At 41.5% G+C, this 25,700-nt stretch overlaps 1 protein-coding gene across 2 annotated transcripts in view; it reads right to left on the reverse strand.

The window, feature by feature from the left end:
• Nucleotides 1–14,092, reverse strand: part of PDE4B (phosphodiesterase 4B) — a 352,041-nt gene extending 337,949 nt beyond the window's left edge. The window contains exons 1-2 of one of the 2 annotated variants that reach the window (XM_084852293.1): nt 13,980–14,092; nt 10,023–10,258 (exon numbers count right to left, since the gene is read on the reverse strand). In XM_084852293.1, coding sequence (XP_084708419.1) covers nt 10,023–10,258; nt 13,980–14,021 — 278 coding nt within the window. In that variant the 5' untranslated portion in view covers nt 14,022–14,092. The remainder of the gene's footprint in view (nt 1–10,022; nt 10,259–13,979) is intronic. The other variant, XM_084852294.1, reaches the window with a different exon arrangement.
• Nucleotides 14,093–25,700: the final 11,608 nt, after the last annotated feature.

Below are 25,700 nucleotides of genomic sequence, written 5' to 3' on the forward strand. Positions count from 1 at the left end.
GCTCGTTTCAGAATCTGATATGGTGGTGGACACCACTACAAAATGCCTATTCACTGGATCGCTGGTTTGGTGTTGATCTTTCATGTCTATGGATCTCAGGCTGTGTGTTATCGAGCAAAAACTTTTGCTTCATGTGTATTGGACACCGCAACGTCTCTTTAATAAGGGATTGTCTAATTCAGCTAATCACTGGCAGTGCAGTACAGCTAATGTTTCTTTTAAACATATGTTCTGGCAATGTCCACTAGTTGCTTGTTTTTGCAGGGAGGTTATTACACAGAAAAAAATTGCACTGGAACGGCCTTTAATGTTCACTGATGTACACATACTTTTGAATTATTTACCTGCTTCATGGAAATTAACAAATAGTCTGTGTAAATGGATTCTCTACACCTTTTTGACAGCTAAAAGACTGATATTACAACATTGGAAGGATAAACACTCATCTCCTATAATGCAATTGATTGAGGACCTTACAACACTTTCAATATTTGAAAAGGTGGCATACAGATGTCACCTTCAAATGGATGCTTTTTTGGATATTTGGTCCACTTTTGTTGCAGTCCATGTATAATTGCTAGAATGTTGTATGCATTTCATACACATCTATGTATGTATATTTAAAAAATGTTAAAAAAATTGAGTGCCTGCAGGCACCACTTTGGGGACCCATTAACGGGCACAATGGTGCCCACAGGCCTCATGTTGAAGATCCCTGACAGAGACCTTACACAAAATATTGATGAAAATAGGAAAGTAGCTATTCTTTGTTACCCCTAATTTATCTAACTGCGGGAAATAATTTATGGAATTGTCTGTGCCAGAATTATCCAAACATTTCTTGTTTTTATAGTAATACATAAAATTCATACAAATTTATAAAATATCCAGAGAGACAAAGAAGAGATTTTAATGAAAACAATATATGATGTGAGAGAAAGTAACATGTCATGGCTGCCGCATCATTAGAAGTCACATTTCAGAGTTTACAGGTGTGATTCAAAACATGACTAACTAAGGCTTTCTGAAGACGTCAGCGATTAATGAGTCACTTTGATGTAAAATGTTTAAAGATCCAATCTATCTAAAATGTGAATGCCATTTCCAAGAAATTTCTAATGATACTGACAAGAAGTTTTCCTTTAGTACACTTGAGCATTGTGAATAGGCAGCCCAGTCTTATCTTCCACTTTAGCTATAGATGATGTGGTATCTGTGCAAGGCAAGAAGGCCACAGCTGTCCAGCTCTGCCCACCTGCCTCAACACCAATTGTATTTTATGTGTTCACATTTGTTCAGCGGAATTAAAGAAAGGTATGTGAGGGCCCAGAAGTGCATTCCCTTCCAAAATGTGGGACAATCAAAAGTCAGAGTTTACAAATCTGGGTTGGGGTTGTGAGCAACCCATGATGGAGCTGTCTCACAGTGTAATTGCCCATGTCCTAAAATGTACAAGCTCATCTTCAGGTCCACAGTTGCCCTTACCTAAGCTCATCCCTTTTACACACTTGCCATTCCAACCAATGAGCACACAAGTTAAAAGGCACTTGGGGACAGGCACTTATTTAATCACAGTGAAGCAAAGGGGTAGAGCATCACATCTCCCAGACTGCAATGCATGTAGAAGCTGATACTTGAACATGTGAAGACAGAACAGAGCATAGTTCATTAACCTATTCTCTGGATCGACACTTAGCAGTTAGGATTCTGGTCCTAATAAAGTTATTGCCTGACTATGGATTTTGGCATTTTTCTCATGGACCAGCTGGCTTACTTTCTTCTACGAGAAACTTGGAAAAGCCTTATTTAGCCGTTCAGGAGCAGGATTCTACAGCTGGAGAAAGATGGGTATCTCTACCACCTGAAGAAAGGCCTTTACCCTGAGCAGTTCCTTCTCTCCAATCACTAGATGTCAGAACTCAATTTGGCTTCTATTGACTTTTTTTTTAAAAGTAGCACTGCAATTACACTCCAGCTTTGCTAATATCACAGCCATGTATCTCTTTACTTTTGCTGATTGTCTACTAAGGAACCAGTGCATTTCAACAAAGGTTGGAAAAAAATCTGAGTAACTACTGGATTTTTTTATTTTAAAAAATGGGCAAACACGCTTGTTTGCCCCAACAGTCCTAGGTGTTACCTGAAAGCTGCAAGATACCTAGTAGAGCCTAATCCATTTACGTCTGCTACTCTTCCTCCATTCCATCATAATACTCTGACCATGCAGACTTCATGACTTCAAAATCAAGTCAGCCTTCCCCCCACTTATCCCACCTCCGTTTTTATAATATATTGCCTGAGGAAGAGTTCTTGAAATCTCAAAAGCTTGCCCACATTTTTTTGCATATTTGGTTGAATCTAATAAAGGTATTGTCTGACTATAGATTTTGGAATTTTTGTTATGCACCAGCAGAGTTTTGTATACCATAAAATTTAAATCCAAGACAATAAAGCCAATGATAATCCAATCACCCTTTTAAACAATTAATTTTAAACATCTTATCCAGTACTGCTGTAATCGGTTTGAAGAAATATTTTTAAACACATATACCACCTTCTTAATTACTGTATCAGAAAAGAGGTGCAGCAATGCCCTCTTGTGTTGTAAAGAAACTAGTCACAAACCAGTAATTTCTGACTATATTCATCTAAAACTAAACCAGATCTCAGAATAAAAGTGTTTATAATTTTATACATATGAACTTTCTCGATTACATCTTTTAAAAGAGAAGTGTTAAAATTATACATATGGCACAATCACAAGCTTGTGTGGAAAAACTGTTTTTCATCCTTCTGATAATAGCTATTTAAAGACAGAAATGCAGCACATGTAACAAATTCTGAAAGGGGAGAACACCTATAGTTTATACTACATCCAATTCCATATTTTCAGGGCAGCATATACACACTGCCAAAGCCAGCTATAGATCCTTTAAATGCCCTTGCTATCATTGTAGGGCCTGGGGTCCTTAAATAACACTTCCTTTTTCTATGGCTGTATAGATAATAGGGAGTACGGGGGGAAGGAGAGGAAAGGGAAGTCTTATCTCCACTCATGTGATGTTAGAATTCATCCTGAAAATATTTTTTTAAAATGACAACATTGCTCTGCATTTTTAGAATGCCAAATCTTATACGCTGAAATCCCAGACAATTTCAAAGCATTAATACATTTTGATGGCACTATGTAGGCTGCAATACTGTGGGACAATTCATATTGTGGGACAGTTTTGGTATGTGTTGTATTGATTTTATAGGTACCTGAAATACCCAATTCAGTTCTTGATTGTTTCTGTCAAGTTCCTATACAGCCATAGAAAGAGGAAGCATATTTCAAGACATGTGCTTAGGTGCTATCCTGAATTCTGGGTTTCTGGGTGAAACATGAGCTTGGGAAGAGGGTTTTCAGATTCAGCATGGTCAAATTAGCCTAGAAAAGTGGGTACCCCCCCCAAAAAAAAACCCACAGAAAAACCACCTCTTGCGTTATTTTCAAGACCATTTCTTAAACATATAGTCTGTACTGGTCACTTAGATGTGTATGAGGCTGTAGACATGAAACAGGAAATTGTCTCTACAATGCAATCAACATCTAGATAATTGTCCTGACCCTGTTGTGTGTGTGTCTTGATTCTGCTTCATCCCTTTCTCTGCTTTGGTTTCGTATGGTCCTTTACTTCGACCTTGACCTCTGTTAAGAACTTGGCTGTTAAACTGCAGTATTGTGGGGAGTTTTCTCCAAGCAATCTGCTTTGTTTTTTCACTGCTGACCTGAGCTCTAGTCATATCCTAACAATACAATTCCCAGCCTCCTATTTTGCTGTGGTTTTCTTATTATTTTCATCAAGTTCAAGAGTACACAACTTTTTCAGTTCCAAGGGCTGCATCTGGTGTCTGCTAGAGGGCCAGAGACTATATGCGTGCATGCGCACACACCTACACAAACATACATATGTTGCCACTAGCAGGACATATAGTTACTTTCTCCATCATCACTAGCTGGGGGAAAAGGGGAACCTTTTTCTACTTGTAAGTACATAGGACTGAATTACTCAACAGAACTTTCAATAACATCCCAAAAACCAAGCCTCTGCACGTCTACTCAAGTAAGCATGAGCATCAAGTTTACTCACAAGATAAGCATGTCTACTCAGTAGTAAGCAGGTCAAGCCTCTGCATGTTTATTCAGAAGTAAGAAGGACAAGCCTGAAAACCAAGCAGGACTGTATCACTCAGCAGCTTCCTCCCCAGGCCCTGCTCCCTCTCAGGGAAAAGCTCTTATTTCTGATCAGCTGCTGATAGGAGATAAACTGCTTTCCACTGCTCGGGAGAAGGAGTGGGGCCTGGGAAAGAAGCTGAGAGGCAGAGGAAAAGTGGGTTGGGTGGTGCTGGCTTTGCAGGCTGTACCAGGAGCAGCTGAATGCTGAATGTTGTGCTCTTGATTTCATTTCTGGCTTTCCTGTAGATTCTCAGGGATGCTATGTATATTACATTTCTCTACACATATTAAGATTTCAAAGATCTATTTTGTATCTTGAAATCAAGTTCGAAGTATAATTTAAACACATGTTTAGCAAACTTCCCACTAGCCAGTGAGCTCAACACTTCTGCGGTTTGCACTGGTCTTTTTCAGTAGCTTCCCTGACCCTACCTGAACCTTAAGGATGTATGTAGGACAAAATACTGCAGGAAATAGTTGGTAGGAATGAGGATGCTGTCTCTCTCCGCATGGAGCCCAGAGAGAGGGTATGAAAAGGGTATTGCAAGGGACTGACATATACAATTCTAAATCACCTTGGCCCAACATACTAGAAGAAAAGGAATGAAAGCCAGATTTGGAGCCTATTCTTATGATCATTTCAGTGTGCAAGAGACATGTGAAAAATCTTGCCCATGGCTGTATTCCAGCTGGCCCTATCCACAGTGAGGCAGTCATGTGCAAAAGCTGAGTCTTCCATGTACCTTCTCACAGCCTAAAGAAACTGGAAGTTCATGCTTGTAATGTTGCCACATACTTAGGCTGACCATATTTCCTTGAGACAAAAACGGGATATTGGGATGACAAAAACGGGACAGGGTTATGTAATATTCCGCTGTAATAAAAAAAATAGCTAACAGCTTGTTGAACCGAAATATGCATCTGAAAAGTCCGAATCAAACTGAATGTAGGGCAGAAAGAATCTCTATGGGCAGAATGATGGTAGAAATAACAGTAAGACTCACCCTCCTGGCTCCCACACGCTGAATGGGGCTTAGCAACCGCCTCTTGAATTCCCCGCCACTGAAGACAAGCAAGGGGGCAGCGTCTGATCTGATCGTCGCTAGCTCAGGAAGCCTGGCCCTGGTTGGATAAAGTAAATGGACCTTCCTCTTTTGTCACACTAGTAGTTTTACTGCACGCAATGATTAGCATTAGGGATGTCAGAGAATTCCGCCACGTATCTCAGTGAGGCCGAATGCCAGTGCATTCTGCCCCCGAAATCCGTGGTGGAATGAAGTCCCCCGCCCCACCACCCCGCGAAAAGCACGCGAAATGGAGCACTTACCTGGTGCCGTTCATTCGTGCCATCTGCAGCCGCCATTTGCTTCCCCATTTTTGCTGTGATAGGCTACGTAAATACTTACGTAGCCTGTCACGGCTAACGCAGGGATGCCATTTGCGTCCCCGCGGAGGCCGTGATAGGCTACGTAAATATTTATGTAGCCTATCAGGGCAAAAAAAGGGAACGCAAATGGCAGCCGCCGTAGCCGCCGCCATTTGCGCCTGTTTTTTTGCCGTGATAGGCTATGTAAATATTTATGTAGCCTATCACGGCAAAAGACAGGGGCGCAAATGGTGGCCGCTGTAGCCACCGCCATTTGCGTCTGCAGGCTCCGCACACCTGCGAATGCACCCGGCCGGCGGCTCCGCGGAGTTGCTGCGGAGCAGAGCTGCCCGGGTTAGGATTTCAGGGGGAGGTGTGGAGCGCCTCCCCCCCACCCCGAATCACCCCCTTGGAAAAGGTAAGTGACTTTCGCACATCCCTAATTAGCATAGAGCCTTATGATAAACGCGTTCAGTTTTTTACAAAAAATTAAAAACGGGACGAAATTGACATTTATATTAAAACAATGGGATGGTCAGGAAATATGAAAAAAAATGGTACATATGGTCAGCCTACACATACTGAACTAGTCACAAGACTAGATCTTCACTTCTAAGTTCTAGGATAACTTTCATGTATAATCCTGTTATGATATGTTACAAGCATGAATACCCTCCTTGACCCACTTGAGTTATGTGAGAGATTTGTTAAGTAACACTGATGTGTTCATTTTTATTGTTTGGATCTTGAATCATAACTAACCTGAAGAAAATGTATGCAGAAATAATAAGTTCAAAGAATACTTCAACTTTCCTAAAATAATAAAAAGCTGTAAAGATTAAAGAGAAAAGGATAAGATGGAGACAAGCTATTCAAGCATAATATATTAGGGGAAAGAGACACCTGCCTTTCCTGTGACATTCATTTTGGATTTGTAAAAAAGCAAACTTTGCTATTCTCTTTCTGTTCAACAGGGCATCTCTTTCATCTTAACAGAATCCATTTCAAGTAAATCTTATTGAAAGACACACAGACTGCTCATGCCCTCAAACAGTGGATGGAAAGTTTTCACACAAATTTCACACAAATTTTCTTTGGGGATATTAAGGATAAATAAAATTACTCTTTAAATCTCTAAGTTGAGAAACATGGAAAGGAAGTTTTAAAAAGGATTTTTGAAGGTGATATACTCAAATATAAATGCCATTCCTAATCATTACTATGTGCAGTAACATAGTAAAACAATCAGCATTAAAAAAAACATTTCAAACATTCATATTGCCGTTTATTATTGGAAAGACCTTTTACAAATGTAACTTCTTCCTTGCCAGAATGAAAATAGGACTAAAAACATCTACATGGAACCACCAGGAAAGCTTGTCCAGGGATTGTCAGCAATATGTGAATAACACACAGCTCTATTTCAAAGTAATGGACTGGATAAACGCAGACTTAATCCAGACAAGTTAGAGGTGCTCCTGATCAGACTAACTCTAGAATAGAAATTCATCCTATTTTGGATGGGATAGTGTTGCCGATGAAGAAACAAATCCACAGTTTCGGACTCTTACTGGACTCAGCTTTGCACCAGGAATCCTTTGCCCAGCTTATGCTGGTGCACCAACTGCATTCATTCCTGACAAGGTCAGACCTGGCCGTGGTGACACATAACTTTGTTGTTTCTAAAGTGGATTATTGCAAAATGCTTTACATGAGGCTATCTTTGAAGTGTCTTTGGAAACTGCAATCAGTCCAGAACATAGCAGCAAAGATGCTGGTGGATGAATGATTATGGGAACATATTACACCCCTCCCAGAAGGGCTGCACTGGTTACCAATTTGTTTCCAGACACAATTCAAAGTGTTGGCAATGACCTTTAAAACCCTAAAAGGCTTAGGCCCGGGATATCTTAAGGACTGCCTCCTCCCATACAAGTCTGCCATGCACCAAGATCTGATGGAGATACCCATCTCTATTTCCCAACTATGGTGGAGGGGATGAGATAAAGTGCTTTCTCTATGGCTGCTCCTAAACTGCAGAACTCTTTGTCCCAAGAGGCTCACTTGGCCCCCTCTTTCATGATATTTGGCCATACAGCAAAAAAAGAAAAAGAAAGAAAAAAAGGGGAAAAAAAACCTTTCTGTTTAGGCAGGCTTTTGTTTTATCAGATTTTTAAAGATCTGACACGTCTGTTTTATCTGCAGCACTTGTCTCTGTTTTCATATTGTATTTTTGTAATACTATTGTATAGTTTGTTTTAATTATTGTTTGCTGTCCTGAGTGGTGCATAAATATCTATATCCAGAAGGGCAGGATATACATTTTTGTATAAATAAAAATAATTAATAACTATTGGTGCAAAGCTGCAATGAGCACTATCCCTTTGGAAACAATTATTTTAATCTGTCTGTCACACTAATCAAAATAGGTGCCTTGTAAGGCAGGCAGCACCAGTAAAAGAAAATATGGTAGTCCTTATATTAGCAAAATAGAATATAAATTTTTGATGGTGTACTAGATATATAATTTATTCTATTTATTTAGTTACTAAATTTATTAATCACCCATCTGGCTGGTCACCCAGCCACTCTGGGCGATGTACAATAAAAACAATAAAACAATAAAATTCCACATTAAAAACATAATATATCTAAAATTACCCTAACCCACCTCAAATGCCTGCCTGAACAACCACGTTTTCAATGCGTGGCGGAAGCTCATTAAAGAGGGGGCATGGCGGAGTTCCCTAGGGAGGGAGTTCCACAGAGTTCCACTAGATATACAACCAACAGAAAGCAAGTTGGATAGTATTCCCTAGTGACGGAAGGGTAAATGGTCTTCTCCAGATCTCACCACCACCACCAGCTGTCAGATGGTACAATGGGTAAGTACTAGAGATGGGGCATTTTAACTTGTGGCACCCAAAATCTAGAACAGCATTCCAGGCGAATTATAGCTGCCTCTATTGACAGTTGTTTGTTTGTGTGTTTTGACGAGTAGCAAAGACGTTCTATTCTAATTTCTAGCAGCCTTTTCTGGGATATTGTTTTTAATAAAGTTTGACAGCTATTGCTGAGTTTATAAAAAGCTATTGGTCTCTGTCCTTGGCTATTTCATTACTGTGGTTTTATTGTTCTTTTAAAAATGCTAAGCCACTTTGATTAATTTTATCAGTGCTAGTAATGCATAAATAAAAAGTGAAAATAGATGACAAACCTGAGCAGAAACAGCTCTGGTCTAGCTACCTAAAAATATGTTAACCTCAATAAGCCACTGACATGGAAGAGAAACGGCACTTACACCTCCTACAGTGCATCTGCACGTATCCTTACTCTCCTGAAGGCTCTCAGGAGGAAGACGATTCAGAGACTAGTTTCAGAATCCAACCCTCTCTTCTCATTCTGAAACCAGATGTCTGACTATGCACACAAATTTCCAAAATTAATTTTGTCACTTTGACTGTTTAATTAAACCATGCCTTTAGGATCACGCCTTAATATAGCAGTCACAATGAAAAAAAACACCATTTCTAAAATGCTTTAAAACTCCAGAAGACTGCAGGGTGAAGTGCTTCACCTCTTATAGGGATTATAATTGTATGTACCATTGAAATCCAGTAACAGTTCAGTCAAAACCTTTTATAATACCTGTGTAAGACCTTCATTAGTTTAAATGATTTGTTCTTTAGTGCGCTTTTTTCACATAGTTTTATATAGTTACAAATCCATACACATGTTTGTTTGTTTTTAAGAAGTCACACAAGCAAAAAATTTTCACTGTTAATCCCCCCCCCAAAGAAAACAAAAACCCACTGTTATGCACCTGCTGGATTGATAAATTCTGAGGGATAGCCATATAGCCAAAACAACAAAGAGTTTTGTGACACTTTACTGATAAGGTTTCTCAACAGAAGCAGTAATAACTATATACACAATATTATTAGCTTCTTCTTTCTAGTATTTCAGGTTCCCCAAATAGTGTGAAAACACTAAAGGTTGGATCCAGTGTTTCCTCCCACCACCAGGAGCACTCTCCAAGGAGAATTTTGCTGAGGATGCTCTGGCTGGCAGGAAGTGGAGGGAGGTGATGTTTGCTCTCCTACAACCTGCAGCACCACCTTCCAAACTATTCCGGAAAGTCTCTATAGCCTCCAGAGCAGATCGGGGGGGGGGGGGCACATAGGGTTTGCAGGGGGAGGGGGAATTGGCAAAAAAAATTATCCCCTCCCCCATTCCATTACTGAAAATGCTCCGCTGGTTCAGAACTCTTCTGCAGACTTAAGGAGCCCTTTTGTCTGTGAGAGGCAGATTCTGGATCTAACCCCATGATCAGTTACATGTTAGGAAACACTTTATAGAAATATCTATTAAGTACACCTACAGAGTTAAATATGAAAATGAAACTTCCCAAATGAAAGCTGTCTTCAGGCAACTTACCTATCTTGGTAAGCGGTGATGGCAATGCTGGGAAGGGTCAGTAAAGGCAAAGTTGTGGGTCTAGAAATGTTCTCTCTGTCTGGTGTTCTTGCTTTTTCATTCTGTCTTTGGGACAGTGGTGGTAATTGTAAATTACCAGAGCAACATCTTCTTCCTCTCCAGAGATCTATGCCAAGGGTGTTACTAGATGCACTGTAAGACTTGCTGAGGCCACGTTCTAAGTAATCTGTAGCATTCTGTAAAATCAAATAGAAATTTAATTATAAAAGAATGCTATTAACAGTCTAAACTGCATATGTGCTACTTTGTAGGTCCATATATCTATATCTATATCTATATCTATATATCTATATCTATCTGAACGTTTACCTCTATTAGCCTTGTACAAGGAAGAATTGCAGATGACACCAAATTATTCCAAGTGGTAAAAACAAAAAGGATTCATGAACTCCAAAAGGCTCTCTCCAAACTGGGTGAAGGGGCAACAAAATGGCAAATACAGTTCAGTGTAAGTATGTGAAAAGTGATTCACACTGGGGCAAAAAATCTTAACTTCACATTTCACATATCAACACTGATGGGGTCTGAGCTGGCAGTGATTGATAAAGTAAGGACTTGGGATCAAAGCGGACAGCTGAATGAAAATTTTGACCCAGTGTGCAGCAGCTGTGGAAAAGGCGAATCCCATGCTAGGGACCATTAGGAAAGGGATTGAAAATAAAACTGTCACTGTGATGGTGTCTCTATTATAGCTGCCACAGCTGTGGCAACTATAGTTAAGGCCCATAAGTAAACAAAGCATTCCACCATGTAAAATGGTAATCGGTGGGGTGGGTCATTCTAAACTTCATAAAATCAGAATGGTTTCACCAATATTTCTGTACTTTACATGTGCAAAAAAGAAGTGTTGGTTTTACATACCCCAAACATTTCAGGAACATTGGTGAAAGTCTGAGGGAGAAAGAGCAGTTCAGAGAGAGAGAGAGAGAGAGAGAGATTGCTCAGTCAAAATGACTGATTGGTGGCTTTCTTTGCACACTCTTTCTGAAAAAAACACACTATAGACTATTCACAAAACATTGATGGTTTCCTATTCCTGTTGTACTGTAGCTGGCAGAATGCTAATTCGTTTTTCAAACTTAAATTTCAATTAAAAAAACCAAGCTTTTAACTTGTATTGACAGTCTGTTGGAGTGTCATAATGATGCACAGACACTGATGTTGTCTCTGCCTTTCACCACCTCACAGCTGATTAGAACATGTGTGTGTGTGTGTGTGTGTATGGTGGTGGGGGGAACTGCCACATTTACTAGAGAGAGAGGGGATGTTTCCAAGTCTGCCTCACCCCGGGCCTTTCTCTCTCCTCAGGTAGCCCTGGGCAGGACGACCTCTGCCACCTCCACCACCTCCTCCTTTGTTCTGGTAGCAGCAGCCCCTTTATTTCCCCAGCCACCCCACACCCCAAGGCCCTGTGGATCACGACTTCAATGCCACTTGGGCTGGTCAAGGAAGGGAGGAAGCCTTATGCAAAGCCTCCTCTCTTCCCTGGTCACCACCTCTTCCAAGGTAGTCCCATCGCCACTTCAGCACCTCTCGTGGCTGCGCTGAAGCAGCAGTCCAGATGACCAGGAAAGGGAGAAGGCCTTGCTCAGGGCCTCCTCCCTTCCCAGTCACCTGAGGAAACCACTGTACTGCCTTGGGGGAGGAGATCACCAAGAAAGGGAGGAGGTCTGGAGTCACCTGGAGCTGATCACTGGACCGCTGGGAGGGAGCGGGTGGCTGAAAAGGGAGGAGCCTTCCGCAAGGCCTCTTCCCTTCACCAGTCATCTCCCCAGGCAGTCCCATCACCATTTCCATCTTGCTCATGGTAGCCCAGAAGTGGTGCTCAGGGTGCCTGGTTGTGCGCACACACACTCACACACACCCTGGCAGTCTGGGAATCTGTACAGTAGATTGTTGTAAACATTGCAGGTGCCGTGTCTACAACTACCCGTGCACATGCACACATGCATGCACACTATACAGGCTACTCTTGTACAAAGCTCCTTGCACCTATTCATCTAAAACCTGGCAGGCTTGATCCCTCACAAGAGGCAACTATTGATGCAAATTTCATCCAATTCTGCCAAGGAGTTTGAAAAGTTATCAGCAGTTCTCTCTCTTTAAAAAAAAAAAAAGGTACATAGCACAACTCCCCACCACTACCTGATTGTTCAATATGTGGTAGGTATAATCTGCTCATAAGGGACTACTACATCTGCAAATTTCATCCGATTCTGACAAACAAACAAAAAAGTCATGGCCCTTTGTTGATTTCCAATGATAGTCAATGACAGGCATGAAGATTTGGATTTCTGAATTGAGATTCGGACCAAAGTCAAAGTAGGCAGCCTCAAAATCAGGCTGTTTTCTGAACTGAGGTGCAAACCAAATCTTGTCAATGGACACCTGTAGTACATACTTTAATTTCTTCTATCTTGCAATGGTTTCTCATAAATACATTGACCAGGACTTAAAAGAATGGAAAAAAATAGCAAAACCTGTTTGACCACAGATCTGAGCAGTACCAGAGGGTCTAGAAAAGGTCTTAAGCTTTCCATTGCTTATGAAAGCTTCCACCACAATATAATAGCTAGAATAATTGGATTTTAACAAGAAGTACTGCAGCACTTTACAGGCTAAAAATATCAACTAGGAGCAGATTCCTCCTTCTCACCAATGTGACACATTCTTGGTGTTATTAACCTTCTGTAGCTTTGCTTCTTGACTTTTTGAAATTGTTGAAGTCTACACAAAAAATAAAGCTGGAGGAGAATTTAGCTGCCTAGGTAAATAATTTTGTTCATCATGGCCACATGCATTATACACAGCCTAGAACAGATGTAGGTGAAAGAGGGGCACTCTTTTAATCAGAGCATGAGAAATTCACATATATGTTTTCAAGATTTAAAAAACTGAGAGTTTTTTAAAGTTTTTTAAAAATTAAACACTTCTCACAGAGGAAAAAAAACCCACTCTTGCCTCCCCCAGACCCTGAGCAAGAACTTAATTTCCACAATGAAATAGATGTGCCAGGTGTTTCTACACCCACACTGGAAGCACAACTTCCATAAGTTAACGGTTATTCCTCAGTAGCTTTTTAGAGTACAGACACCTCCCAATTAAGTCATTTTCTTATTACTAGGCATCATCAATATGATTCATAGTCAAACTCACTTAAGTACAGGGTTGGCTCTAGATTTGATAACCCTCAGCAATATGCCCTGTAGTGCCCCTTTCTAAATTGGTGGGCTGCAGCAGCAGCTCTATGATCAGCACCAGACATCTTGAAGCTGCTGTTTAAATGTCCCACAATGCCCTGGAGCAACCTTCCCCATCCTGGTGCCCTCCAGATGCTTTGGATTACAACTCCCAGCATTCTTAATAATTGGCCATCCTGGCGTGGGCTGATGAAAGCTGGAGTCCCAAACATCTGGAGGGCACAATGTTGCAGAAGGCTGCCCTGGACTACACTACATCAGAGGCATTATAGGAAAGTAAAATGGTAGGACCATGCCTGGGAGGCTCAGGGCAAGCATCAGCAATGTCAGCTATGGCAGCTGCCCAAAAATGCCATGTGCTGATGCTGATCCTGCCTAATTGCACATTTTTCATGTAAGAAAGCTCATAAGCAATCTGCGCACACAGTGGATCTAGGTGTCTCAGAGCTATGAGCAAATCAACACTCGCTTCCTCACACGTCCCAGTCTATTGCTTCCCCATCAAATCATAACTCATGAGCCACACAGACACTTCTTAGAAATATTCATTCAATGCAGTAGGAAGTGTGCAGCTGCCATTCTCAAAAACCCATAAGGCAAGTGCCTTGTTGAGACCCACAAAGAAAAACAAGTCAGAAAAGATATCAAGATATATTTTGTCTGAAAACAAAAGGGAAAGCTACATATGCATACTTACCCCCTCTGTGGTGACTGTCATCACACTCCTGCTTTTCTTCATGATAGTGATGGAAAATTGCCCCAGTTATATCAAGCACTCTTCTCAACTGTGTTCTTGGCAGACCAATAAACCTAGCAGTAAAGAAGAGGGGGAAAACCATATTCTCAATCCTTTCTGATTTATGACTCAGACATCTTACAGTAAACACCTTGTTCTTCATACGCTGAATCGTTGTGGAAATACTTGGGCACAGTAGAACTCCACAAACACAACCATTTTGCAAGATAGTAACTGACGTCAATTTTGGCAAGGGTGAAGGCTTGCGAAATTTGGTTTTTAAAGTTTGGCACCAACCTTAAGTTAAAAAGAAACAGATAGAGAATTCTTAATTAATTCTTACACCACACAGTGGTATTTCTTCAGCTGAAGCAGAGGCCTCATGAATTAATCACATGCATGCATCACACACACGACACAACAAAGAACAGAGACAGACACAGTCTTGCCCATCAGCCGGCATGCCTGGTAAAGATGTGTGCCTTGCTCCTGCCTCTGCAGCACTGTCTTCAGAGATGTCCATCCACCTCTTTGCCTGCCTCTCTCTGATAAGGTGACAGTGTTTGTAAATGGTACAAACATTGCCCTAGCTCTGCTTGCCATCCTCTTGGGCCAGGACTGGGAGGATGTAGGTGGCTTAGTGCTTGATATTAAAAAAAATATCAAGCACTAAGCCAATTAAATCCTCAATTTAAAATGCAGCTAGCACAAAGCCCACTACACCTATTCATCTGAATGGAAGACTTTGTCCCCCAGAAGGGACTACTATGCCTGTTTTTGTTGCTGTTGTTGATTTTCACATAGTAATTAATGGAGATGATATTCCAAGTTCTCAGAAAATAAGGCAAGGTGATGCTTTGCCTCAGACCCAAGGCAAAGTGTGATGTTATTCTGAGGCTCTGGGCCAAGGTGACCCCTCATCCAAGCTACTGAGGCAAATAGTGAGGCAATTTCTAATGTGCATAGCCACATTATGGGCATCTAGACTCCAAAGCATTAGGGGTCTAGACCATCTTTATCAGCCAATCGCATGATTTCCACTGTTTAGCAGGATGTTTTGATCTCCACCGTTTAATCAAAGAAATGGACCAGGACCCTGAACCCTCATCCTCAGAGGATCCCAACACCTTTTCTTCCTTGGAGGCTCCAGAGTTAACAGCTCAGGAAAATAATCTTGTCATACAAAAGGGATCATGAGGCTTCCACCTCCCCAGGACCTAAATTCCAGGGGTTGGCTTCCTCGCATTCAGGGGAGGTTGCTTTGCCATCTGAGAACTTCAGCCATGAGGACACTCACATTCCACAGCCATTCCTGCCATCATCGCAGCTTGAGGCTGCTAAAACTGGCCAGGCCTCTTTAAGAGACAAAGCCTCAGTTAATAGAGGCAGAGCCTAAATTTAAGGCTTGGTATTGATTTGCTCCTTGTGGGAGTAACATACAAACAACCCAACATACAAATAACCTTCCAGCTTCACCTGGAGCTTTCCGTGATGTTGATATCTTCCCATCTTGTTTACCTCAGAAGCTTGACCTAACCTGAACCCTGCTCAAGATCTGATCCATAGCAAATCCCTGCAACCCAGGCTACAGTGCAGGGCATCAATGGAAGCCATGGCCTGAAATGGTACCAAAAAATGACCTCTGAGCATGAACAGCATGCCTGTCCTCACTACAGGTAGCTACAAACAGCCTCTATATTTGGGAGACCAGAGAGAAGAGCCAGGGGAAGCAATATTCTGAATATATGAGGTCAGAGTATCCATGCCACAGACATGTAACAGTGGGTTTACTAAAACACCAAGTCCACCATAGTCTGTATAGTAGGGCTCTTGCCTTTTCCAGTGCATTTTGTAGCTCCTTCCCATGCTTTTAGTTTCTTTCTAGTCATAGACTCTACCTGCAGGGCTATCCTGTGGCAGAGAGATAAAACCTATGTCTGGAGCCTTGAGGCCTAGCTGAAGTGTCGAGCCTTCTAGATGATTAGAGACCATCCATGGTCCCTTTTAGTTATATACTTTAAGTTTAAAAAACAAACTGTATATGCATTGCATGTCAACTTCTCAAAGCCTATCCATGAAGCATTTCAGTGACTGGGTATACTCAAGGTCACAGATAAGAGAGCTTGATAAAATAAAGATCTGGGCTTCATCGGTTGTAATTGGATGCAATATTTTTAGACAATTTAGCATTTTTGTTCCTTTATCTGGAAGGAAATTTGATGATGACAACTCTGGGTCTGTTTAGCATTTGAGAGCAGAGTTGTCAGAGAAATCAGCAATAGATTTGAATGAGCTTGGATTTCTATGAATCCGACCTGCGGTTTCCACAGCCAATAGTCTTTTTCTGAGTTGCAAACTTGTGCCCCCCCCTTTTTTAACTTTTGGGGGAATTTGTGCAAATTCATACTTGTACTAATGCACATTCGTGCAAGTGCACACTTGTGCTAGTGCACGCTTGCACTAGTGGAATGAAATTCTTGTCCATCCCTGAAACAAATCTGATTCCATCAATGAGCTTACAATGGAATGAAAGACCTGACAATCCACAAAACACAGACAGAATGGATTTAACACAATCCGAACATCCCTATTTGAGAGATAGGAAATCTATTCACTGTCTCAATGTCTGTTGGTGCAATTTGAATCATGGGAAACAATTCAGTGAGCTGGGCCACCATAAGAGAGATAATATTTGCACATTATGTTTCCTCTGAGATCCCATGAACCCGAAGATTCATATGGCATGAGCAGTTCTCCAAATCTTGTATATTAAGCTTGAGATCCTTACAGAAATCTCTGAGATTTCATCTGTAATTTCTTTTAAAATGTTGTATTTGTCTGTTCAGGTATAATTTCTGGTTTAAATTGCTTGAGAGAGCAATCCTATGGCCACTAGACACTGTCTAGAGGGCCATAGGATGTGCTCATTTCCAGGAACCAACTGCCCCCCTTGTCTGTGCTGCCTCAGGGACAGCATGGAGAAGCCCCATCCTCTGCACTTGCAAGAGGAGCGCGGAGTGACTGAAAAGGGGTGGGGCTGGGGGGCATTCTGGGGTGGGGAGAGCGGAGCTGCGTGTATAACACATCCAATGTATCACACGGCAGCTTCCTCTCCCGATCGCCCCCCCCCCCACTGCTGGACAGCTGAAAATGGCTTTCTAGCGGAAAATAGCAAGGCAGGAGAGGCACAGAGGTAATTATCCCCCCGTGCCTCTCCTGCCTTGCTTTGGATAGGCGGTCACCTCTGAGGTCGGAGGTAGCCGCCTAGCTAGTTAGGATTGCGGCCTAAATTGCTCAAATTCTATTTCATGTTCATGGAGTCAGTGGCCATACCTGCTGTGTCTTTAGATATTTTAACTGCTTTGGTGCCATCTTCTTCCAAGGTCTCACCTGCTGTCTGATCCAAAGAACGCTTTAAGTTTCTCTTTTTGTATGAGGGGCTGCTGCTTTGTTTTTAGGTCTGGCAAACATTTTTTTTAAAAAATAATTTTCTCATGGCTTTGATTTTGGTTATTTTGTGCAGCAGAGAGGAGTGCTCAAGGCTTTGGACACTATCTTGGGTGAATGGGATCACCACCAGGCTTATACCTCATGTCTTTTCTACTTGGGGTTATTAATCCCTGAATTTCAGTTAATGAAGATGATGTACTTAGTCATTTAAATAAACAAAGGCCCTTGTATGTTAGGCAGAAACTTCAAAATGTTTGACAGATCATTCATACTGGTTACTCTCATTTCTCATTCTTGTCACTCTTACCACTCTTATTCTTTAGAAAAGAGAATAGGACAGACTTCTTGCCTCAACTGATCTATTAAAATCTGAAAAAATCAAGCTAACCTACTAACAAAAGGGAAAGTGCAAACGCTTTTTTCCTTTAGAGTTTTGAAAGACGGTTAGTCTATTTCTATTGCTGGAGGTCAGTACTTGGAAAAAGATGACCCAAACTCATTACCTACCTCCTTTTTAAAAGCCAGGTTTCATTCATCCTAATGGAAAAAAATATCACTCATACCTGGTTCTAAAATAAAATAATTATCACCTCTAAATTGTGACCAGCATGCTGTGAAGGACCAATTTCATGCAGCCATTTGTTTTGATGTGGATCTTGTTTGAAACAGATGAAATATTGCAGGTTTGTAATTATAGAGACCAGACTCAAGCTATATTTCTGATCCTCAAAAGGGTCTCTGTAAGTGTAACCAAACCAATCTTTTCGAGGGAAAAGTTACATTCTTGCTGACATGTTACACAGATATATTTGCAGTTTTGAAAGGGTTTATAACCTTTCTAATAAAACAAGATGAGAAAAAGCTATACTCCCTTAGAAGAAAATAATATTGATCACAGCAACAAACACTTACTCACAAACCAAAGCAGATGATTCAGGGATAAAAACACAGAGCCCTGAACGAGTGAATTAAGAGAAAAGCTTTAGGGAGGTTAGGATTGGGATGAAAGAGATTATCCAATCACAGATGTAACTATATCATTTCTCAACTGGGATCACATTGAAACCATTCAATTTTCTGAATGATCACCAGGTCTCAGGATCTGGTAGCAACCTTTGACAAGGTGGTATGGTCTAGGCTTTGCTTTCACTGAAGATCTGAAATAATATGCTTTCTCGTCCTGATGACGCTTTTAGAATTGCACATACAGAAGCAGGCCAGTTCTGCAGTGCTCATGCTTCTCTGAATGTAGGTCTTCCTGTAAAATTGCTGGGCAGCAGGAAGCCTTAAAACTAAAGTACATCTAGAACTGATTGTTTAACCCTATTATATTATTAAAAAGGAGTTCTAAAACTTTAACCCATTATAAATTTGGTTAATGTCAGGGACGATAGGGCTCAACAAAGAAGCCCGGTGGTAGATTAGACACTGACTCTGTGCACATTGGCTGCTTATCAGAGAAGGGAACTGCACTCAATTCTAGCTGGGACTAGGGATGTCAGAGAATTCCGCGACGGATCTCAGTGAGGCCGAATGCCAGTGCATTCGGCCCCCCGAAATCCATCGCAGAACGGCCTGCCAACCCCCCGCCCCCCACGGATCCCCTCCAGGATGAGACTTACCTGGGGCGGATGTTTCCAATGGCAGCGGCTCCAGCGGCGGCTTCGGCGGTGGCAGCGGCGGCGGCTGGTCTTCTGACCGGCTGCCACTGCCGCCATTTGCATTCTGGATTTTTTTAGGGTTTTTTTCCCCATAGACGTGATAGGCTACGTAAAGACTTACGTAGCCTATCACGTCTGGGTAAAAAAAAAAAACACACACACATACGCAAATGGCGGCGGCTATGGCCACCGCCATTTACGTTCTTTACTTTTCGCCGTCTTAGTCTACGTAAATATTTACATAGACTAAGACAAAGAAAAGAAAGGGGAACGCAAATAGCATAGTGGGCGCTATTTGCGCTCCCCTTTCTTTTCTTTGTCTTAGTCTATGTAAATATTTACGTAGACTAAGACGGTGAAAAATAAGGAACGCAAATGGTAGCGGCCATAGCCGCCGCCATTTGCGTACGCGTTTTTTTGTTTGTTTTTTGTTTGTTACCCAGAGCCCTCCGCGGCCATAAATCCGGCTGCGGACGGCCCTGGTCTGGGCCTGGCCGGCTGCTCCACGGAGCCACCGCGGAGCACAGCCGGCCGTCGAGGATTCTGGGGGGGACGACCGGACCGCCTCCCCCCCCCGTCGAGGATCCCGGGGGGAGGGACAGAACGCCCCCCCCCATGAACAGAATCCGCGAAAAGGTAAGTGACTTTCGTACATCCCTAGCTGGGACAGTCTCAAAACAGCCTCCAGTCCACCTGGCATTTCACTAGAGGGGAAATCTGGTCCCTTAGTTTCCAGACTGCTGCTTTCCCTAATTCTAGCCAAACGTTTGGCAGAGAGTACCAACCCACCAAGTTCTCCCCCTGTGCTGTGAGACAGTTGTTCTTTGGCTGACCAACCAAGGTTCTTGGTCCTACTTGGGCCTGAGTACCTGCCAGACAGTGAAAAACCAACAGAGATGGCTTATTTCTTAAAACTTTAAAATATTCATTTAGGACAGAGATGGGGAAATTGTGGCCCTACAGATATTGTGGAACTGCCATTCCCATCAGCCCTAGCCAGCGTAGCCAATGGTGAGGGGTGGTAGGAGTTGTAGTTTAGCAACACCTGGAAGGTCATATGTTTTAAATCCCTGATTCTGAGGGGGAAACACATTAATATGATAAAGAAACTATCTCTGTAGGTATAATTTATGATATATGATTAAAAACAAACATACACACAGTCAACTTCCATTAGGACATTTCCTACCGTAATTTCACAATAGTAAAGAGGACTGAAAAGATGCATCATCCCCCACCTCCCAGCAATCTAATAATTAAAAATGAGAATAACAAAGTTAGTCTGCTTTAGAAATTCCAGTAACTCTTGGATCTCTAACAGAAGGTACAATTAAACAGCATTGATCTTAATTTGCTTCAGGTATGATGGGGAAATCAATACTAATTTAAACGTTTTACATTGCTTCCTGTCACAAGGTTTAAAGTTTTGTGCAGAGTGGAACTGAAAACAGAAGTAATTCTTTCAGTATTCTGACAATGAAAGTATAACCACTCTATCCATGAGATTTGAATTATATAGCTACTTGTCAATGAGTTAAAATATATGCCAAAGATATATGTCATTTCCCCCCAAAAGTTATGTTTTTGAATACTATGTTAACTATTGGAATGTATCTGACTAGCCATTTGAAAGCTCTCCATTCACTACTAAAGGGCAGTGGCTTCATCCAGAGAAGCCTAAATAGAGTTCCATTTCTTCTTTCTCCTGATGGTTGTGGGACTCCCTAGAAACTGTGTACAGTGTAGCACCAGCCAGGGAGCAACTGACAAGAACCAGATGCACACACCCTTTGCACAAGCAGAAGTACTTTTAGTCCAAGCCAATTATTTTAGATACCTTTCTGTAATGCACTCTCAGTGCAATTGCTAAAATAGTACTAAAATAGGCAGCACCTTTTTAATTTTTCCATATAAAAAAGACTAACTTTACCTCTCCCTTGCAGAAAATCAAGCCAAATATTGTATATTTTATATTGTTATGAATTTGCTGAAAATGGAGCAACTATACAGATAGAATGAACACAACAATATTTGTGGGCTGCAGGCTTTAGCTTTAAATCCAAACATTTGAAGAGTGTGTGTGCACACATGGATACATGCATGCAATATACATCAGTTACTATGAAGCCTTCAAATACCAGCCTAGTTGAGGTGCTTCGACTGTTTCAAGACATTAACAAAGTGGAACAGAAAAAATGTATTGTATGGACTGGTTCCAACAGTGCTTTAAACATAGACAGCAGTGGGGATGGGGAGAATCAGAATAACACTGCCTGTCTTGCCCACTGGGTCCAGTTACACCATCTCTATGCCCACAGTGAAGTTCACAGTGAACATAATGTGAACTGGCAACATACCCAATGCCAAGAACCATCTGAAGAAGAGTTTGGAAGTACAGTTTTGAACACCTGCAGAATGAGAGCACTATTCGCATCAATCTCCTCAAATACTGTCCTTGGTTGTTTGCAGTAGTATAGGAGCAGGGGGGAGCGCAGCTTCAGGACTATTTTCAGAGCAGGAGCAGTGATGTCATCCGTTAACATGCCAGGCAAATTGATGGACAATCCTTGCTCTGGGAAATTAATGGGATAATGAGTTTGTGGCACTTTTTACTATTGTTTGTGGCAGATTAGCATATAGGAAATTGGAGGAAAATAATCCAGTAGAGGCTGGTTAGTTCTTCCCTTTTCTTTGATGGGGTTCCTACTTCATTCTAACAATTTAAATGGTAACACTTATTTGCATTTCTAATTGAAAGATGACTGGGTTTTCTTGGTCACCAAAGCCTACTGTGGCCTTTTGAATATTCAAGCCACGGGGCGGGCGGTTGCCGTGGCTTATCGTGTCATGCGAACCCAGTAAGAGTGGCTTATGCAAAGGTTAAACAACCATCACATAACCCTAAAACAGCCCATGGGTTATGTGATGGTTGTTTAATCCTCACATAATCCACCCTCACCAGGTTCACATGACACAATAAGCCTCAGGGACTGCCCACCGTGGCTTGAATATTTAAAAGGGTGGCCTACATGCTCACAACCCACCATGGCTTAGATAAGTCATGGTGGGCTGCGGCAATTGTGTGAACTGGCCCAATAGTTTCAGCCATGAAGAGCTTTTGTTAAAGTTCAGTGTGTTTTCTAAGCTCAGCCTATACAATCAAAAGTAAGTACCACTCAGTTCAATAGAACTTATTCCCAGGTAATTATGCATAGGACTTCAGTCATGCTGATAAACCGAGGATTATGGGTTGCATCCAATGGTGTCCATCCACCATTGTAACAGATACTGCTGGTGGAACATATTTCCCCTGCGTTCCCTTCTGTGGACCCCATATCTACTCCAGACAGTATGGGCACCCTCTGCAACAAATCTGGGGTACGGGGGGACAAAAGAAGGAAAGGGAAGATAGCTTGCATGATGTTGTATATAGCCATATCTTATATACTGCTGTTCTTGGGGGGTGGGAGTGTACACACACACACACACAGTCAGTTCCTTCATTTCAAATTTGCTACTACACCACTTGTGGTTTGCCTAGTCAAGCCATTATCACTCATATTTAGAGAGTCTTTGGTAGTGTAAGTCAGCAGGGTAAGGATTATGGGGAAAACTGCATGACAGGAGGTATCAATAAAAAGAATATATGCACCTTGAAATTTCTTATAGTAAAGACCTTTAAATTCCTGATACAGGAGCAGTTTAATTAACTACCTAATTAAAGGAAATTGTTGCAATACCATTGACTTATCTGGGACCCTCATATGTCACCTTTCAAGTTACATGAAAAACAGAAGTAATACAAAAAAATTCAGAGGCAAGTAGTTGGTATTCATCACATCACCTGCCTGCTATTTCTATTCACCAACAGGAAGTCAATTATTTTATGTATCTAGCAGTACAGATAATCCTTTGTGATAGATTCTTGTACTGAAGTAACTTACAAGAACAAGTTATAAGGCTATTACTGAAGAAGAGCTGCAATCTATGGATGGGATGACAAAAATGTAAAACCTGCAGATTTATATGGCCCAAAAAGACACCTGTAGGATGTAACAGGTGCGTGGGGGGGGCGGGGGGGGGAGCCTTGGCAGGCTAAATATAGAAGGCAAGCCTTACTTTTCTATCCACTGTGGCATCACTTCCCAAATTACAGCTCAGCTCCCATTAGTGAGTCTTCAGGATATGCCAAAAGCAACCTAAGAGAATTTAAAGGAGGAAAAGGAGAAGAGAATTACTTCAAGGTATGGAGTTATTTCCAATGTTAGTCCTACTTGGAACAGACCCTTCTACTTCGAGTAGAAACAAAGGGGACAAGTTAGATTAACATTGGATTCAACCTATTGGATACGTCCCAGGTATTTTATCTTAATAACTGTTTCTCGCAGACAGATAGAACTGTACTGAATTAGCCAAATGAAGAAGAAAAAGAATGCTGTATATACAGTGCCTTGCATAAGTATTCACTCCCCTTTGACTTTCCCACATTTTGTTGTATTACAACCTGGAATTAAAATGAACTTAATTGGCATTTGTACCATTTGATTTACACAACACATTTAACACTTTGAAGATGCAAAGTATTTTTATTGCAGCATAAAAGTTAATTAAGCAAAAAGAAACTGGCATTTGTTGATTGACGCCCCTGAGTCAATACTTGGTAGAAGCATCTTTGGCAGCCATTAAAGCTGTGAGGTTTTGGGGGTAAGTATCTACAAGCTTTGCACATCTGAATACTGCAATTTTTGCCCATTCTTCTTGGCAAAATTGCTCAAGGTCTGTCAGGTTGGATGGGGACCGTTAGCGAATAGCAGTGTTCAAATCTTGCCACAGATTCTCAATCAGATTGAGGTCTGGGCTTTGACTGGGCCATTCTAAAACATTCAGGTTCTTGTTTTTAAACCATTCCAGTGTAACTTTGGCTGTGTGTTTAGGGTCATTGTTCTGCTGGATGGTGAACCTTCGTCCCAGTCCCAGGTCCCTTGCCGACTGAAACAGGTTTTTCTGTAGAATTGCCCTGTATTTGGCTCCATCCATCTTGTCCTCAATCCTGACCAGTTTTCCAGTCCCTGCTGATTAAAAGTATCCTGACAACATGGTGCTGCCACCACCATACTTCACCATGGGGATGGTGTTCTCAGGGCGATGAGCACTGTTGGCTTTGCACCACACATAGAGTTTTGCGGTAAGGCCCAAAAGTTCAATTTTAGTCTCATCAGACCAGAGAACCTTTTTCCATATGTTTGCTGTGTCTCCCAAATGCTCTTTGACAAAATCCAAATGGGATTTGATATGGTGTTTTTTTTCAGCAATTCTTCTCACCAGTCTTCCATAAAGCCCAACTTTGTGGAGTATCTGGGTGATAATTGTTCCATAGACAGTCTCTCCCATCTCAGCTGTGGATCTCTCCAGGTCCTTCAAAGTTACCATCAGCCTCTTGGTTGCTTCTCTGACTAATGCCTTCCTTATACAGTCACTGAATTTTGGTGGAAGGCCTTCTCTAGGCAGAGTCGCAGTTGTGCCATGTTCTTTCCATTTTGTAATAATGGATTTAATGGTGCTCCAGGGGATGTTCATAGTTTGGGATTTTTTTTTTTATAACTTAACAGTTTTTCAGACTTTTCAGTTTTTTATTTGTAAATTATTTTGTAAAATATGTAGATTTTCCCCCACTTCAACATTATGGACTATGTTGTATAGATCAGTGATGAGAAATCCTAATTAAATCCATTTTAATTCCAGGTTGTAACACCACAAAATGTGGACAAGTCAAAAGGGTGTGAATACTTATACAAGCACTGTAGGAGTCTAAGCCCAGTGTCTCCACACGCAGCAGTCATTACCATCTGCAAAGACAAGTATGTTTTCCTACTGATTCAATAACTGAAGATGTGCGATGCTGGGAATTCCATTACTTTTTATCCTATGGGATTCTGCAGTGTTTCCGTTCCAGTTATTGCTGACAAACAGTAGCAGATTTTTTTTCCAGAAATGTTTTGGGTATTGTTTTTTTCTGGCTCCTGCCATTTTGTGTGTGTGTGCATCTTGAAATTTGCGCAAATGGGATCTTTTTTTAAGCCCCTTCCCCAGTCTTCCGCAAGTGTGAAAGAGTGCAGATTCAGCTGTCCGATATGCATACTCTTGCCTTGTCAGTTTCCTTGTATGTTTCAGCTATCAACAGGCGCACTGGAGTGGATGGTGCACAATTCAGAAGCACCAAGAAAGAAAGAAAGAAAGAAAGAAAGAAAGAAAGAAAGAAAGAAAGAAAGAAAATGTCAGGGGAAATTTGTACAACAGGAGTAACTACTCTGAGAAGGAGTCACAAAAGGGAGTGGGAGCTAATAACTCCCCTTTTTGGACTTGCTGGAGACTCAGGAAGGGGGGAAGACACTGACAAATGTTAGTTCAATACTTAATAGCGAGGGGATTACATTGTCAAGTCAGAGATATTATCCCCCCACCCCTTTGGTGCACATACTTTGTTCGCATTTTTTTCTTTTTCAGTGTTTCTGAATGGCTCAAATGGGTTCCTTTGTCTTACTATTATTTTTCCTTTGGTCCTTCACAACTG

The sequence above is a fragment of the Heloderma suspectum genome, chromosome 4 (genome assembly GCF_057233095.1).
Source record: "Heloderma suspectum isolate Gila_16-S chromosome 4, 16-S_ref, whole genome shotgun sequence".
NCBI classification, from domain to species: Eukaryota; Metazoa; Chordata; class Lepidosauria; order Squamata; family Helodermatidae; genus Heloderma; species Heloderma suspectum.